The following is an 18,637-nucleotide window of genomic DNA, read 5'->3' as shown; positions in this document are numbered from 1 at the left end:
AAGCAAAGCAGTTTAAGCCTAAGATCAAGAGAAAAGAAGTAACAACAACTTCACTGATGTATGAATCAGAGCAGGCGATCTTGAGCAGCTGGGGGATTTCACAGAAGAACTGATCCACCATGTTGCCTCCACAAAAGGTTAATGCAAATATGTTCCCAGTCTGAATAGTAGAAGTGGGAATTCCACTGATCCAGGCACTGGCTGCTATTTGGACACAAGCTCCCCTGTTCATTATAGTCTCATAGTGCAGTGGTTGGCAGATGGCGACATACCAGTCATAAACCATGATGGTGAGAAAAGTAAAGTCAGCCACAGTGAAGAAAATGAAGAGAAAAACTTGGGCTACGCATCCAATGTAAAACATTGACCTGGTGTTCAATAGGAAATTGAGCATGGACTTGGGGAAGGAGACGAAGATGGATCTGAGGTCTAGTATGGACAAATTCATCAGGAAGAAGTATATGGGGGTATGAAGGTGGTGGTCAAGCTTTACAAGGATGATAACAAGAAGATTTCACACCAGGGCTGCCAGGTAAATCCCTAGAAACACCACAGAGTATAAAATCTACAGCTCCTGAACCTAAGACAATCCCAGGAGAAGGAACACAGTGACGGTGGTTCAGCTGGACATTTTCTTTCTCAGTACATCATGGGCTGCCTGTGGAAGGAAGGGCAAGGGCAATGGTCAGGCTAGAGCGCTCCTGCCTCCTCACCTCTGACAATCACACCACTGGTGAGGAGCATTGTCACACCAGTGTAAATTGCCACAGTCCCTTACATTTACTGTGTCCCTTTCCATGATCTGAGGATCTGGTCCAAGATGAGGCTTGATAAAATGCAGTGTAAATATGGAACAAGTTACAACCCAAACCCAGTGATCTTAGGAATGATGGCCATCCTATTGCTACAATGGAGAGCTATTTGAGGAAAGAAGAATAAGGCTACATCTACACTACAAAATAGGGAGAGTGATTCCCAGATCGCATACACTACCTGCAATAGATCGACGACAGCTAGCACAAGTCTGAAAAGCAGTATAGCCATGGTAGAATGGGAATCTGTGCGGAATACATACCCCCAGGGTTCAGGTGGGTTTGTACTCAGCATGGCTAAGCCATGCTGCCAATCCTGCTACCGCAGCTACACTGCTCTTTATACTTCTCGAGCTAGGGTGAGTACATGTATGCAAGCTGGTGATTCACAGCCCTAGCTTGCTGAGTACACATAGCCTAAAAGAGTTTGGCTAATTTAACCTAGCAAAACGCCAGCTGAGAGGGGTAATGATCATTCTTTATAAATACATCAAGGAGGTAAACACTAGGGAGGGAGCAGAGCTATTGATACTAAAGGACAATGTTGGCACAAGAAGGAATGGGGATAAATTGACCAGGAGTAAATTCAGGTTGGAAATGAGAAGAAGGTTTGTCCCCATCAGAGGAGGGGGGTTGGGGACAATCAACCTAACCGGTGTTAACGTAGGGCTACATCAGTTTTTGATGGGGATTATATGACTGGGTTGAGAGTGAGAGCAGGGGATTGGACTCGATGATCCAAGTCCCTTCCAGTCAGTTCTTCTTAGGACAAACAGCAAGGTAACAACTTGGACAGGAAACGTCTAAACCACCAGCAATGCCTGATTCCTTCTTCCTAGGGAAACACAACACAGACACACACAGCGCGCCGAGCGCCAGCTCATCTGTGATGATTCCACACTGAGTTCTGTGTAGAGACGGCCTGCTACCTGCTTACAGATTGATTCATGGCTGCAAATACCAGCTGCACTTGTGTCTCTGTGTGATGATGGGCTAGGTGAATCCCTCTGTTGCTGCTCTGTTTTATCGTTTCCCTCTCTACCTTCATGTCTGTGCCCTGCAAGTCAGTGGCAATCAGGAGACTTGGGTTCTGTTCTTGACTCTGCCACTGACTGCTGAGTGACCTTGGGCAGTCACTTCCCCTCCCTGTGCCTCTGTTTCCTCTCCTGCCTTTCTCTGTGTTGTCTACTAAGGACTGTGATCTCGGTTAGAGAGGGGCTATGTTTTACAATGTGTATATTCCTTGCACCTGTTTACAGCATTGGTGTTCAGCTGGCAGCAGTGTGGGACAGAGGATATGGGGAGCAGGAGATCTTTCTTCTATCCTCCTTGACCTTCTCTGTGTCATGAGCAGGACTGAGATAGAGAGGCTTCAGGCGGCTGGTGCATCTCTGAATCATAGAATATCAGGGTTGGAAGGGACCTCAGGAGATCATCTAGTCCAACCCGCTGCTCAAAGCAGGACCAATCCCCAGACAGATTTTTGCCCCAGGTCCCTAAATGGCCCCCTAAAGGATTGAATTTACAACTCTGGGTTTAGCAGGCCAATGCTCAAACCACTGAGCTATCCCTCCCCTCATCTGAGTTTACAAGTGCTAGTGTGTATAAAACACAATCTGCGGGCTTTGCTGCTTGCTTGTATTTTACCGTGCCATAAGTATTCCTTTGAAACAGAAATAAACACGGTTGCAATAGAACAAACAGGTTTGAAATTGCTGTATGATTAAAAATGATAATGTTCCCACCTTTCTTTAAAGCTCAGTTTCCAATTTGAGGTGGTCAGAGATTTTCCATCCATTTTTTTTTCCAAAAATGTGATTTATTCTCTACTTAGCAAAAACCTATTTATTTGGAAAACTGAAAACCACAATTTTCTCTGTTCTCAACTTAGTATTTCCAGGTAAAAGACGGTTACTCACCGTTGTAACTGTTGTTCTTCGAGATGTGTTGCTCATATCCATTCCATTAGGTGTGTGCGCGCCGCGTGCACGATCGTCGGAAGATTTTCTACCCTAGCAACACCAGCGGGTCGGCTGTGGAGCCCCCTAGAGTGGCGCCTTCATGGCGCTGAATATATACCCCAGCCGACCCGGCGCCCCCTCAGTTCCTTCTTGCCGGCTACTCCGACAGTGGGGACGGGGGGCGGGTTTGGAATGGATATGAGCAACACATCTCGAAGAACAACAGTTACAACGGTGAGTAACCGTCTTTTCTTCTTCGAGTGCTTGTTCATATCCATTCCATTAGGTGACTCCCAAGCCCAACTTAGGTGGTGGGGTCGGAGTGAGACATTGCTGTGTGCAAAACCGCTGATCCGAAAGCAGCATCGTCTCTGGACTGCTGCACTAGTGCATAGTGAGCTGTAAACGTGTGGACTGATGACCAAACCGCCGCTCTACAAATGTCCTGGATCGGAACATGTGCCAGGAAAGCAGTCGAGGAAGCTTGGGCCCTCGTGGAGTGAGCGGTGAGGTGCGGTGCTGAGACACCTGCCAGGTCATAGCAAGTCCGGATGCAAGACGTAATCCAAGAGGATAGGCGTTGTGAGGAGACCGGTGAGCCTTTCATTCGGTCGGCCACTGCAACGAAGAGTTGCGTCGTCTTTCTAAAGTGCTTTGTGCGGTCAATATAGAAGGCCAGGGCCCTGCATACGTCCAGAGAATGCAAACGTTGATCCTGGCGAGTAGCATGTGGTTTAGGGTGAAAAACCGGAAGAAATATGTCCTGGTTGATATGAAATGGAGAAACCTCCTTAGGGAGAAAGGCAGGATGTGGACGAAGCTGCACTTTATCCTTATGGAAAACTGTATAAGGGGGCTCGGATGTAAGCGCCCTGAGTTCAGAAACGCGCCTTGCTGAGGTGATGGCTACGAGGAAGGCTGTCTTCCAGGATAGGTACAAAAGTGAACAGGTGGCTAGTGGTTCGAATGGAGGACCTGTGAGTTTGGAGAGAACCAGATTGAGGTCCCACGTCGGGACGGGATGACGCTGTTGTGGGTACGTCCGGTCTAAGCCCTTGAGGAATCTAACGACCATCGGGTTAGAGAATACCGAGGACGTGAGTTCCCCTGGGTGAAAGGCTGATATAGCGGCCAGGTGAACTATAATTGAAGATATCGCCAACCCTTGTTGTTTTAGGGAGAGGAGATATTCCAATATGAGAGGAATAGGTGCCTCTAACGGGGACGTGGCTCGTTGTTCGCACCAACAGGAGAACCGCTTCCACTTGGCCAAATACGTGGCTCGTGTTGAGGGCTTCCTATTGCTCAGCAGAATCTGTTGGACAGAGTGCGAGCATTGCCGCTCTGCCTGGGTGAACCATGGAGCAGCCACGCTGTGAGGTGGAGTGATTGCAGGTCGGGGTGACGCAGCCGGCCGTGGTCCTGAGAGATGAGATCCGGACATAATGGAAGCGGGATCGGTGTCTGAACCGAGAGTTCCAACAGTGTGGTGTACCAATGTTGTCTCGGCCACGCTGGAGCGATCAGAATTACCTGTGCCTGGTCTCTGCGCAATTTGAGCAGTACCTTGTGTACCAGAGGAAACGGAGGGAAGGCATAAAACAGGTGGTCTTTCCAGGGAAGGAGAAATGCATCCGAGAGGGAGCCCGGAGCTCGACCTTGTAGGGAGCAGAACACGTGGCACTTCCTGTTGTCTCGCGATGCAAACAGGTCTATCTGGGGAAACCCCCACTTCTGGAAGATGGAATGTATGACGTCCGGACGGATAGACCACTCGTGCGTCTAGAAGGACCTGCTGAGTCGGTCCGCTAGAGTGTTCTGGACTCCAGGGAGGAACGATGCCGTGAGATGGATTGAGTGGGCGATGCAAAAGTCCCACAGGCGAATGGCCTCTTGGCATAGAATTGACGAACGTGCTCCTCCTTGCTTGTTGATGTAAAACATGGCCGTGGTGTTGTCGATGAGAACTAACACACAACGGCCACGTAGTTGATTGAGAAATGCCTGGCAAGCCAGGCGCACCGCCATCAGTTCCCGAACATTGATGTGCAGGGCTAACTGGGGTGCAGTCCACAGGCCCTGGGTATGGTGTTCGTTGAGATGGGCGCCCCAACCCAGAGATGAAGCGTCTGTGACCAGATGCAGAGAGGGTTGTGGGGCGTGAAATGGCATCCCTTCGCAGACCACATTGTGATCTAGCCACCAGGTGAGGGAGGTCAGGACCGAGTTCGGGACCGTGACCACCATGTTCAGGCTGTCCCGATGTGGACGGTATATTGATGACACCCAGGTCTGGAGTGGGCGAAGCCGAAGTCTGGCATGCCTGGTTACGTACGTGCAGGAAGCCATGTGACCCAGCAGGGTAAGGCACGACCTCACCGTGGTAGTTGGGAAGGCCTGTAGCCCTTGAATGAGGCTCGTGATGGTGCCAAAGCGGTTGTCTGGCAGGATGGCTTGTGCACGTCTGGAGTCTAGAACTGCGCCGATGAAATCTATTCTCTGGGTAGGTTCTAGAGTGGATTTGTCCTTGTTGAGTAGGATGCCCAACTTGTTGAATGTGTGCACTATTCTGTGGACGTGAGCTTGAACTTGCTCTTTGGTGCGACCGCGTACCAGCCAGTCGTCTAGGTACGGGAACACCTGTATCTCCTGCCGACGAAGGTACGCTGCCACGACAGCCATACATTTCGTGAACACTCTTGGGGCCGAGGATAGGCCGAAGGGAAGGACTGCAAATTGGTAGTGCACCGTGTTTACCACGAATCGCAGGAAGCGTCTGTGAGGTGGGTAAATTGAGATGTGAAAGTATGCGTCTTTCATGTCGAGGGCGGCGAACCAGTCTCCAGGATCGAGGGAAGGGATAATGGCCCCCAAAGAGACCATGCGGAACTTCAACTTTACTACGAATTTGTTGAGTCCGCGCAAGTCCAAGATGGGCCGCAGACCTCCTTTGGACTTGGGGATCAGGAAGTAACGGGAATAAAATCCCCTGCCCCTTAACTCTATCGGAACCTCCTCTATGGCCCCCATGGCCAGGAGCGTAGAAACCTCCTGTATAAGAAGTTGCTCGTGAGAAGGGTCCCTGAAGAGGGACGGGGAAGGGGGGTGGGAGGGGGGGATAGAAGAAAACTGGATAGCGTATCCCTTCTCCACCGTGCGGAGGACCCAGCGGTCCGAAGTTATAAGGGACCAAGCACGGTGGAAGTGGGAGAGGCGATCCCGGAAGGAGGGGGCTGGATCCTGGGGGATGACTGGGGCGCCGTCCTCGACCGCACTTTCAAAAGTTCTGCCTGGGGCCTGAAGGTGGTCTAGGTGGCCCCTGGTTCTGGCCGGGTTGAGGGCCAGTCCACCTTCTTCTACCACCTCGCCCTCGCCTCCGGGTCGAGTCCTGTCTCTGACGAGGCGGGGGGGGGTAGAAGCGCTGAGGCTGCGGCCTAAATGGTCTGCGCTGTGGGCCCGCAACATGCATCCCCAGGGAGCGCATGATTGTTCTCGAGTCCTTGAGGCTCTGCAGGCGAGAGTCCGTCTTGTCCGAGAACAATCCATGTCCCTCAAAGGGCAGATCCTGTAGGGTTTGCTGCAGCTCCGGGGGTAACCCCGAAACCTGAAGCCAGGAGATCCTCCGCATAGCGATACCCGAAGCCATGGTCCTCGCAGCCGAGTCCGCTATGTCCAAGGAGGCTTGCAAGGAGGTCCGAGCCACCTTCTTACCCTCCTCTACCATGGCTCCAAACTCCTCCCTGGACTCTTGGGGAATCAACTCCTTAAACTTCCCCATAGAGTTCCAGGAGTTAAAGTTGTAGCGGCTCAGGAGCGCCTGCTGGTTCGCCGCTCTAAGTTGCAGCCCTCCGGCTGAGTAAACCTTACGGCCAAACAAATCGAGCCGCTTCGCCTCCTTTGATTTAGGCGCTGCAGCCTGCTGACCGTGGCGCTCTCTTGCGTTCACTGATGCCACCACCAGTGAACACGGTTGGGGGTGGGTGTACAAGTACCCATAGTCCTTAGACGGGACAAAGTATTTTCTTTCCACCCCTCTCGCTGTGGGTGGGATAGAGGCAGGAGTTTGCCATATCGTATCCGCATTGGTTTGTATCGTGCGGATCAGGGGTAACGCCACCCTCGATGGGGCATCCGCTCCGAGGATGTTAACGATAGGGTCCTGCACTTCCACTATCTCCTCCGCCTGCAGGTCCATATTACGGGCCATCCTACGCAGGAGATCCTGGTGAGCCCGAAGATCTATCGGAGGGGGACCTGTACATGACGTGCCCGCCACTGCCTCATCCGGAGAGGAAGAGGAAGATGCCTCCGGTGGTACTGGATCCAATGGAGGGTCCTGATCCCCCTGCTCCTGGGCCGGAGCATCACCTGTACTTGGATCTATGGTGTCGGGTGGCGTGGACACGGAAGCCTCCATGCCCCCTGGCGGAGGCCGAGAGATGGTGGATTCCGGGGCCCTTCTAACTGAGTGACCCGAGCGAGAGGTCGATGGTATTGGAGCCCCTTGCTCTTGGTGGTACGCCCACGGGGTCCAAAACGACCAGTGAGATGGGCCATGAGAGTGGTCCTCTGCCATCTCCTGCCAATGGCCCAAGTTCCGTTCCTCGGCTTGCCCTTGAGGGGGGTATGCCGATCTCGACAGGTCCTCCGAGGAGCGAGACACCGATCTTGATGGCCATGGTGGTGCCGAGAGAGACGAGACGATTCCCGTGGGCTGTGGTGCCGCACGGTGCCGGTCCGGAGATGATCTATCTCTGCGCGGTGCCGGGACCGCGATCGGTGCCGATGATCTCGTCGGTGCCGGGAGCCGGATCTGGACCTCGACGAGGACCTGGAGTATGCCCGGTGCCGGGAGCGGCCTCTCGACTTTGAGCGTCGACCGTAGCGGTGCCGAGAACTACGTCTCGACGTTGATCGGTGCCGACGATCATAGCGGTGCCGAGACGTAGAGCGGTGCCGCGACGAAGATCTTGGCCGCGAGTACGACCGGTGCCGAGGTGATATTCGGCGCCGGGACTGCGAGCGGCGTGGGGACCTGCTTCGGGACCTGGACCGGTGCCGAGGTTCCAGCCCTTGCGATGGAGGGCGCATCAGGGCAGGTTTCCCCCTTGACTGGACCGGGCGAGTCAACGGTGCCGTCGGTGCCAGTGGTTGAGGCGGTGCCGGCTCTGTGAGAGCTATCAAGTCTCTCGCCGCCACGAAGGTCTCCGGAGTCGACGGGAGTTGTATTACCGCCGGTCTCGGTGGAGACGCTATCTGCACCGGACTCAACGGCCTCGGTGCCGGAGTCGACAGTGCTGGAGGCACCTGTTTCCGGTGCTCCACCGGCGGACTCGGCTCTACCCCCGGCACTGGGGGAGCCGGCGCCTTCAGCACGGAGGTCCCCGTCTTATGGGCTTTTTTATGCCCTGGGGATAATGACCGGCGCCGAGGTGCTTGCTGCGGTGCCGACGAGGTCCGGTGCCGGGGAGGTTTGTCCGACACCACCCGCGCGGTCGGCATTGCCGGTGCTGCTGGGGCACTGCGCACCGAGGCGCTAGGTGCCGGGGCTTGGCTCGTAGAGGGAGTGTCCGGACTAAGTGCCGCCTCCATCAGGAGTTGCCGGAGCCGAAAGTCCCGCTCTTTCTTGGTCCTTGGTCTGAAGGCCTTACAGATCTTGCACTTATCTGTTTGGTGGGACTCTCCCAGGCACTTCAGACAGGAGTCGTGCGGGTCGCTCGTGGGCATAGGCTTAGCGCAGGAGGCGCACTGCTTGAAGCCGGGAGCTTTGGGCATGAGCCCGGGCCCGCGGCCGGGGGAGAAAGGGGGAGACGACCCCCTTAGTCCCCTGGACTACTATAACAACTATAACAACTTTAAAACTATTTAACTATTTAACTACAAACACTAGAACTATAACTATAACTACAACTGCGAATAACTAACTAAGCTAGGGAGAGTGGAGGACAGCTATGCCGCGCTCCACAGTTCCAACGACCGTCAGGGGCGGTAAGAAGGAACTGAGGGGGCGCCGGGTCGGCTGGGGTATATATTCAGCGCCATGAAGGCGCCACTCTAGGGGGCTCCACAGCCGACCCGCCGGTGTTGCTAGGGTAGAAAATCTTCCGACGATCGTGCACGCGGCGCGCACACACCTAATGGAATGGATATGAGCAAGCACTCGAAGAAGAATAATAGTAATTAGATAAAAACAAATACATTTTTGGTTGACAAATACTGAAAAAAATTCTGATTTCAGGCTTTGATACAAAGTCGAAATTTCGCACTGATTTTTTTCTGACTGGGTCTAGATGTCTGACTTAATTGACAGCTGAAGTCTTCAAGGGTTCAAATTGTAATTTATGTTTAGGGTCTTACATTTCTCTGTATATTAATCCACAACAGTATTTTATATGTAAGCAGAGTCAGGATGAGCTCTACCTTGACATCTGATGGTGAATTATGGCGAGTGTGGAAAAGAACTCCAGGGGCTGATCTTGTTTGCATAGGCACACCCACTCGCCTGGCATGAAACAACAGCAACTCAAAGTGGTTACTTTGGCTGGTGTGGGATCCCCAGTTTTCTCTGTTATTGGGGCAGGAAGAATAAAGTTTTGTTACCCTTATTCTGTGAATCAAGGCCAGTGAAACTGTTGTATGACAGAAGGACTGAGTGAGTCCTTCACCATTACCTAAGTAGAACTTGTTTGACAAGGGGGCATGGGTTACAAAACCTAGTGAACAGAGAGAGGATGGGGATAGGTATTTGTACCTGATGGTATGGGCCCCTCTCTGAGGGGTTGAAACACCAATTGCACTACCTTCTCTCTCCACTGTAGAATATCAGAGTTAACTTTGATTCCATTAGAAGTCTAGTTACGGACTGCTGAGGTGAATTCACTTTGGGCTAATGGTGCACTAGCACTGGGGCTCCCCTACTATGAGCTGAAATTGCTAAGAGCTGAAATCACAAAAGAGCGAAAATTATTAAGAGCTGAGATCCCTGAGGCTGTGTTAACTAGTGGGGGAGCCTGAAGCTATATTGCTAAGCGGCTGGTGGAGCCGCTAGCAGAGTGGAGCCTTGCGGGGATGGTTGGAGTGGAGCTGAGTGACTCACAGGTCGGTGAGCAGAGTGGCTGGAGGAGCCGCTAGCAGAGCGGAGCCTTGTGGGAGCAGCCCAAGGGACAGCTGAAGTGGAGCAGAGCTGAGTGGCTCACAGGTGGGTGAGCAGAGTGGAGCAGCTGCCAGAGCAGTTCGTGGGACGGCGGGAGCAGCTCACGGGGCAGCTGGTGGAGTAGAGCGGCTCGTGGTGAAGGCTGCGGCGGAACCCCATTGGCCTCGGATCACATAAGGTGTCCCTTAACACCCTGTGTGGGCCCCTCCCCGAACTCTGGGGCTGCACTGACCAGGGACAGAGACTTTAAGGAGTTGTTGGACTTTTGGGACTTTGGTGATCCTTGGGTTGCTGGTTTCAAAAACCCAAGGGAAAGGACACAGCCCAACTTGCTGGGGTGGGTTTTTTGCTCATGGTTTGTGTTATGAATCCTGTTTGTGGTGTTTTTCCAATTTAATGCTGATGTCGTTTACCTCATGTTATTAAACATTTTCTGTTACGCTCAGACTCTGTGCTTGCGAGAGGGGAAGTATTGCCTCTTAGAGGCACCCAGGGGGTGTCCCAGGTCACTGGGTGGGGGCTCGAGCCGGTTTTGCATTGCGTTATCGAAACGGAACCCCTAGATACAGAACCCGGCCCTTGTTGCTGCCAACTTAGATGGGCAGAAGGGTTACATATAGAAATAGTGAACTTACTGTGCTGATCACTATTTCCTAAGGCCTGAAGCCCTGCACAGCTCAGAAGCTGAGGCCCAGAGGCAAAATGTCATAAATTAATGGATTTCAAGCCAAAAGGTGCCATTTTCATCCTCTGGTCTGATCCCTGCATGGCACAAGCCCTAGGATCTCCTGCCGGGTACCCTGACTCCACCCTAGCTTCTGTGTTACCTGTAGGCCAGGATTACAAAAGAGATTTGGGCACCTAAAGATGGAGACAAGCACTCAGTAGGATTTATCAAAGCTCCTAAGTGAGCTAGTTGGCTAAATCCCATGAAAATTCAATGACAGTTAGGCACCTAACCTGCTTAGGTGGTATTGAAAATCCCATTAGGCATCTATATCTATATATAGGTGCATAAACCCATTTGTAATCTATCCCTGTGTCTATCTTGTTACTTCCAAGGGCTGGGCTTTTCTTGAATCTCAGTAAATGAAGGGTGGGATTCCCAAAGGAACCTAAGGAAGTAAGGCATGTACATCTTGTTTGCCTAACTCCCTTACATTCCCTTGAGAATCCCAGTCTAAAATGATAACAAGTACAGCTAGGCAGCAGGGGCTAGAGAGGTGATCAAGACACTAGAGCTTCTGTGATCTAAACCCAAATATGCAAATAAATTACTTCAAATCTCTCTGCCTTTGTTCAATCCAACTGTAACATGGGGATTACTTACAGGGAGTGGATAGGTAATTCACATGGAGACATTTATTTAAACCTGATCCGCAATTTGTTTTCTCCATGTAGATACTTACAGATGTTTATCAAGTCATTTCTGTACCTTCTCTTTGTTAAGTTAGCTGTTAATTTATTTATTTTTTGATGGAAAATTGGGTTTTCAACTAAACATTTTTTTCTCCAAATCAGACAGTTGTCTTGGAAACTGTTGATCATTCTTGTAAAACTGAACATTTAAAAAATTTCTGTTTGGTTTTCAGCTGAATTTTTTTTGACTGTCAGAAACTGTAGGAGAGGGGAAAAAATCACTTTTAGGGTTTAAAGTGAAAATTCAAAATTTTCCAGAGGGAAAAAAAATCTGACCAGCATCAGATATTTTAATTAAATTGATACCAAACATCTAAAAGAGATCAGATTGTAATTTCACATTTATATTCTTATCTTTCCCCTATATATTAATCCCCCCAAATATATAACTGCAATACCAAACTTACTGTGCTGGTCTTAGTGGAATTTGTCTCAGCTTGTGATGCACGTGATTCTCAAGCATCAGAATTGTTTAGTCATTATCTATCTATCATGCACCCATCACTGTGTTATCCAACTGCCATTGCCCTGTCCCTTTCCTGGGTGTCCTGAGTTGCTGGGTCTCTCTACAGTTCCTAGCAGACGGGGATCCACTCCACAGAGGGGCACTCCCTTTTCCCCACATTGGGCAGATTTGGCCGAGAGGCGATGGACTAAACAGGATCAGGGACTGAAAGACTCCCTGCAGTTTTCAAGCTGATCCCGGCATGTGCAGGCTTCAAACACAGTCACAGCCCAGGCTGTACCTGTTCTGGGGCTAAATAGCTGAATCTGGTCTCCAGGGCTGTGAGCCCAGCTCTGATCTCACCTCTGCGCAAAGCACCCTAACAACGTGCTCTAACTGACCCAAACCCCATAGAGGGGGAACACACATCCCAGCCTGGATCTCACATGATGGCAGATTGCCTGTCAGGACCCTTGGCTAGAAACAAGGCAGGGCTGAGGCACAAAGGGTGTTACAAGGCGTTTGCAGATCTTAATATATATTTCTTGCACTGACATGTGACCTGCAATAGCTAAGAACCCAGTGGCACCAGAACCTCAGCTAGCCTGGAATAACCTGTTCCTTCATTAACTCCACAGAATTACCTGTGTGTGAGCAGACATGTTTTTCTCCTTCGTTGCAGCAGCAGCTCTTGGGATGCAGCCACCAGAGGAACTCACTGCTCAGTCTTTCCTGGGTGTTTGGCCCCCCTCCTCCCACAGTGGCTGTGCAGAGAAGGCGGGTAGGGACTTTCGAATGAAACCATTTCCGCAGAAGGGGATTATTTTGTGTAAACAGCAAGCTGAGACCCTTTTTGGCGCATTTTGGGATACCAGACTATAGTCAAAATATTTTGTAGTGAATTTTGTCTTTATCCCTCAAGAGTTAGATGGATTTTGCGCAGCCTCACCTCCTAGTCCTTCCCCCCTTCTCTACAATCATAGAATCATAGAATATTTGGGTTGGAAGAGACCTCAGCCTTAGGCTGCTATCAAATCCTGCCTCACTCTTCTCTTCTGCAGACTAAATAACCCCAGTTCCCTCAGCCTCCCCTCGTAAATCATGTTCCCCAGCTCCCTAATCATTTTCGTTTCCCTCCTCCGGACTCTCTCCAATTTGTCCACATCCCTTCTGTAGTGGGGAGACCAAAACTGGACACAATACTTGTCCACTGTAATCCCCAGGTCCTTTTCTGCAGAAATGCTGCTTTGACAGTTGTTCCCCAGACAGTAGCGGTGCATGGGATTCTTCCTTCCTAAATGCAGGACTCTGCACTTGTTCTTGTACAATCTCATAAGATTTCTTTTGGCCCAATCCTCCAATTTGTCTAGGTCATCTGGGCCCTATCCCTACCCTCCAGCATACCTACCTCTCCCCCCAGCTAAGTGTCATCTACGAACTTGCTGAGGGTGCAATTCATCCCATCATCCAGATCATTAAAAAAGATGTTGAACAAAACTGGCCCCAGGACCGATCCTTGGGAAACTCCGCTTGATACCGGCTGCCCACTAGACATGGAGTCATTGATTACTACCTGTTGAGCCCAACAATCTAGCCAGCTTTCTATCTACCTTATAGTCCATTCATCCAATCCATACTTCTTTAATTTGCTGGCAAGAATACTGTGGGAGACCCTAACAAAAGCTTTGCTAAAGTCAAGATATATCACATCCATGGCTTTCCCCATATCCACAGAGCCAATTAGCTCTTCATAGAAGGCAATCAGGTTGGTCAGGCATGATTGCCCTTGGTGAATCCATATTGACTGTTCCCGATCACCTTCCTCTGCTTCAAGTGTTTCAAAATGGATTCCTTGAAGATCTGCTCCATGATTTTGCCAGGGACTGAAGTAAGACTGACTGTTCTGTAGTTCCCCGGGTTCTCTTTCTTCCCTTTTTTAAATATGAGAACTATATTTGCCTTTTTTCAATCATCTACGACCTCCTCCGATCACAAATTTTCAAAAATAATGGCCAATGGCTCTGCAATCACATCAGCCAACTCTCTCAGCACCCTTGGATGCATTAGATCTGGACCCACGGACTTGTGCATGTCCAGCTTTTCTAAATAGTTCTTAACTTGTTCTTTCACCACTGAAGGCTGCTCACCTCCTCCCCATACTGTGTTGCCCTGTGCAGCAGTCTGGGAACTGACCATGTCTGTGAAGGAGTCAAAAAAACCCAACCATTGAGTACTTCAGCTTTTTCCACATCATCTGTCACTATGTTGCCTCCCCCATTCAGTAAGGGTCCCACACTTTCCCATACCACCTTCTTATTGCTAACATACCTGTAGAAACCCTTCTTGTTTCCCTTCACATCCCTTGCTAGCTTCAACTCCGATTGTGCCTTGGCCTTCCTGATTACACCCCTGCATGCTCTAGCAATATTTTTATACTCCTCCCTAGTCATCTGTCCAAATTTCCACTTCTTGTTAGCTTCCTTTTTGAGTTTAAGCTCACCGACGATTTCACTGTTAAGCCAAGCTGGTCGCCTGCCATATTTGCTATTCTTACTGCACATTGGGGTGGTTTGTTCCTGCACCCTCAATAAGGCTTCTTTAAAATACAGCCAGTTCTCCTGGACTCCTTTCCCCCTCATGTTATTCTCCCAGGGGATCCTGTCCATCAATTCCCTAAGAGAGTCTAAGTCTGCTTTTCTGAAGTCCAGGGTCCGTATTTTGCTTCTCTCCTTTCTTCCTTTTGTCAGGATCCTGAACTCAACCATCTCATGGTCACTGCTGCTTAGGTTGCCACCCACTTCTACTTCCCCTACCAAGTCTTCCCTCTTCGTAAGCAGCAGGTCAAGAGGAGCACAGCCCCTAGTGTTGGTTCCTCCAGCACTTGTACCAGGAAGTTATCCCCAACACTCTCCAAAAACTTCCTGGATTATCTGTGCATTGCTCCTTGTTCTCCCAGCAGATGTCAGGCTGACTGAAGTCCAAAGGGCCTGTGATCTGGAAACTTCAGTTAGTTGTCTGACGAAAGCCTCGTCTACCTCATCCTTCTGATTCCGTGGTCCATAGCACACGCCCACTATGACATCACCCTTGTTGCTCTCTCCTTTAAACTTAACCCAAAGACTCTCACCAGGCTTTTCTCTAGTTTCATACTGGAGTTCTGAGCAGTCATTTAATTTGGTGCCTGAATGGGAAATAAGTTCTTCTGAGCTGGCCTATGGGCATAAAGAATAAGTTACATTCCATATGCAGCACTAGATGAGCTGATTTTTTACCTGCTGTGAAGCACCAAGTATTGGCTATTGCCCAGAGCCACCAAGTATGTCAGTGGCAAAACCAAAAACCAAGTTCCACGGGAGCTAGATACATAATACCTTGGAGGACCTGGACCTGGACCAAGTTCTGAATTCCTATCTATTGCACGAACTTGCTTAAACTCCATTGAAAATAAAAGCTCAAATATGTAATTTTTGCAGAATTCTGGAGTCCTTTCAGGATGCAGAATAAAAGCAACATTTGAAAATGTGACTCAAAATAATTATTGCAAATTTTGTTTTAATATTAACGAAACAGCAAATACAAACGTTGAACAACCCCTAAAGTGAGCTGGACTTGGCATGTGAAGAAATGATGCATTGTAGATATCACCTTTCCACGGACTAAAATCTCACCATCTGAGGAGCTGCAGGAAGTAATGGAGTAAGAGATAGTCATAAAAAATCTTTGCTAAATAATGGTTAATAAGGAGTACTTATCAGAAAATCATGATGTGGACAAAGTCAATCATTAACATGAAAAGAAGCACAATAATTTTCATTGATTATCTAGCTAGCTAACATAATTCACAATCAAATAGAAATCTATCATTATGACTAAATGAGGTTGTGTGTTAGGAGAAGAAATGGTCCTATCTGTCTGTCTCTCTGTCTAATCACATGATCTGTTTTTGTCTGTCATATATATAGTGTACAGAACTATGCACAAAGATGGTATTCTAATACTAATAACTTTTAAGATCCTTTCTCACTTGGAGGTGAGTATATCTATATGGGATAGCATATGGAACACCAGATCAGTGCATGCAGATCAATGCATGCAGCCCTGGCTCGGATGATTTAGTTGGTGTTGGTCCTCCTTTGAGCAGGGGATTGGATTAGATGCCCTCCTGAGGTCTCTTCCAACCCTAATATTCTATGATTCTGCGTGATGGCACATTTCCACTTACACTAAGACAAGAACGAAATGACCCCAAACAAATAACTTATACCAGTGTTTATGTCACTACTGAGTGGAGCCCAGAGACTTTGGGCCAGAACCTCATCAGTTTTAAATTGGTGATGTCAATGGGTCTACTCTACATTGGTGCTGGTTTAGATGAGTTGGGATATCAGACCCTTACATATACACCTCTACCCCAATATAATGCGACCCAAGATAACACAAATTCGGATATAACGCAGTAAACCAGCGCTCCAGGGGAGCGGAGCTGCACGCTCTGGCGGATCAAAGCAAATTCAATATAACGCAGTTTCACCTATAACGTGGTAAGATTTTTTGGCTCCCGAGGACAGCATTATATCGGGGTAGAGGTGTATGTCACACTCACTTTCTCCAGGTGTCTATCAGATAATTCTGGATCCTTGTGTATATCGGCTATTGGCCAAATCCTAATTTATTTGAAGAGAGGGGATAAACCTCAGTGAATTCAATGGGATCCAAATTTGGCCTCATTATCCCGAATTAGAATTTCTTTAGAAATCACTGGAAAAAGTTTCTCTTCAAAACAGGCTTTGTACAATAGCAAGAATGACACAGTTCTTACATAGAAAAGATGGGTGAGGTAATATATTTTATTGGACCATCTTCTGTTGGAGAGAGGCACAAGCTTTCGAGCTACACAGAGCACTTCTTCAGGTTAAGAATAAAAGACAGCTACCTGAGGCTTTTTGTCCCCTAACACATCATTAATAATACAATAATATCCCAAGAGTATATACATAATTATTTCAGGAGGAACTTAGCCATGCAGAAACTTATTTTCCACCCTTTTATCATTGTGGGGAGCAAACCTTCAGCTCACTTAGAAAACCCCATCAAAGATATGACATATTAATATTCCCAAGAGAAGGCAAACATTGAAAATACTGTCCGAGAAAATGCTCACCATCTCTCCAGGCCTTCCCACCTGCAAATCCACCTGGAAGAAAGAAACAAATAAAAACAACAAACAACATAACAAAAATAAACTAAAAATTTGACCAAGAAAAACAAACAAACAAACAAACAAACAGAAGAACAAATGCATTGATACCTCAGTCAGAGTTATTATCCTGAAAAATAAGAAGAGCCAGAGAACCCACTAGGGACTTCGCTATGGCTACTGATTTTATGTGCAAGATTATCACATAGAATGGTGATGGCTAGCAGTAGATAGATAGATAGATAGATAGATAGATAGATTCCGATCTTAATTGCGTTGATGCAAACCTCAAGTAACTACTTTTTTTCTTGACTTAAATTTGTCTGGATATTTATTAGTGTAAATACTCAATTCTGCATAAACTGATTGCACAGTATGTTCTTATGAAGGCAATAATGTCATCAGATGTCTATATTTATAAAGAAACACAGAATGAAATCATGATCAGTGGCGAAATATAGACATTTTATTTTTCCTGAATAACCTCCAACCTATCAGTTTATTCAGTGCACCTTTAATTTCCTTGTTTCTCATGCTGTAGATGATCGGATTCAACATTGGGGGCATTATGGAATAGAGAACACCCACCAAGAGATTCAGATCTGAGGTTGAGTTGGAGGTGGGTTTCAAAAAGGCAAAGGTGCCAGTGAAAAGGAATAAGGAGACCACAATGAGGTGAGGGAGGCAGGTGGAGAAGGCTTTATGCCGGCCTTGCTCAGAAGGGATTCTCAGCACTGCTTTGTAAATCTGAACATACGACACAATTATAGAAGCAAAGCAGATTAAAAATAAAAGCACACTAAAAGAAATAACAACAACTTCACCAAGGTATGTGTTAGAGCAGGCGAGGTGGAGGAGCTGGGGGATTTCACAGAAGAACTGATCCACCATGTTGCCTCCACAGAAGGATATCGCAAACGTGTTCCCGGTGTGCAGTGCAGAGTAGAGAAAACCACTGATCCAGGCACTGGCTGCCATTTGGACAAAAGCTCTTCTGTTCATCACCATCTCATAGTGCAGTGGTTGGCAGATGGCAATGTATCGGTCATACGCCATTATGGTCAGTAAGGCAAAATTTGCTGAAGCAAAGAATATGTAAAAAAAGACTTGGGCAACACATCCAGAATAAGGAATTGATCTGGTGTTCGTGAGGGAATTGGCCACAGATTTGGGAATGGTGACAGAGATGGAGCCGAAGTCTAGGATGGAGAGATTCATCAGGAAGAAGTACATGGGGTTGTGAAGGTGGTGGTCGCAGGCTATGGCTATGATGATGAGAAGGTTCCCCAGCAGGGATGCCAGGTAAAGCAGTAGAAACACCACAAAGTGTAAAATCTGCAGTTCCCGAACGTCAGAGAATCCCAGGAGAAGAAATTCGGTCACAGTGGTTTGGTTGGACATTTTCTTCTTCAGTACACTGTGTGATGGCTGTGCAGGGAATGAGAAGGACAATGGTCAGGATTAGAGTGAGAGAAACAATTGCTCTGATTCCCCTTTCTCTAATATCTCATTATATGAATCTCAAAGGTGCACAGAACTCATCACTTACAACGACTAGGTGTTGTTAGTACTCCTCAGCTCTGATAATCCATCAGTCATATTATCATGCTAGTACAACCTCCTTTAAACTCAACAGAGCATCACTTTACA

General features: G+C 48.4%; 1 protein-coding gene across 1 annotated transcript; it reads right to left on the bottom strand.

The window, feature by feature from the left end:
* Positions 1 to 17,431: 17,431 nt before the first annotated feature.
* LOC135974649 (olfactory receptor 14A16-like) lies at positions 17,432 to 18,388 on the bottom strand. Its single transcript, XM_065563066.1, has one exon. The coding sequence runs from the start codon at positions 18,386 to 18,388 to the stop codon at positions 17,432 to 17,434; it is 957 nt and encodes a 318-aa protein (XP_065419138.1).
* Between the last annotated feature and the right edge of the window lie 249 nt (positions 18,389 to 18,637).

The sequence above is a fragment of the Chrysemys picta genome, chromosome 12 (assembly GCF_011386835.1).
Source record: "Chrysemys picta bellii isolate R12L10 chromosome 12, ASM1138683v2, whole genome shotgun sequence".
Lineage (NCBI taxonomy): Eukaryota > Metazoa > Chordata > Testudines > Emydidae > Chrysemys > Chrysemys picta.
The sequence above is the reverse complement of the archived record's forward strand: the minus strand, read 5'-3'. Positions and strand labels throughout refer to the sequence as shown.

Coding starts and splice junctions, on each gene's coding strand:
- LOC135974649 (XM_065563066.1), bottom strand. CDS start 18,388: ATGTCCAACCAAACCACTGTGACCGAATTTCTTCTCCTGGGATTCTCT.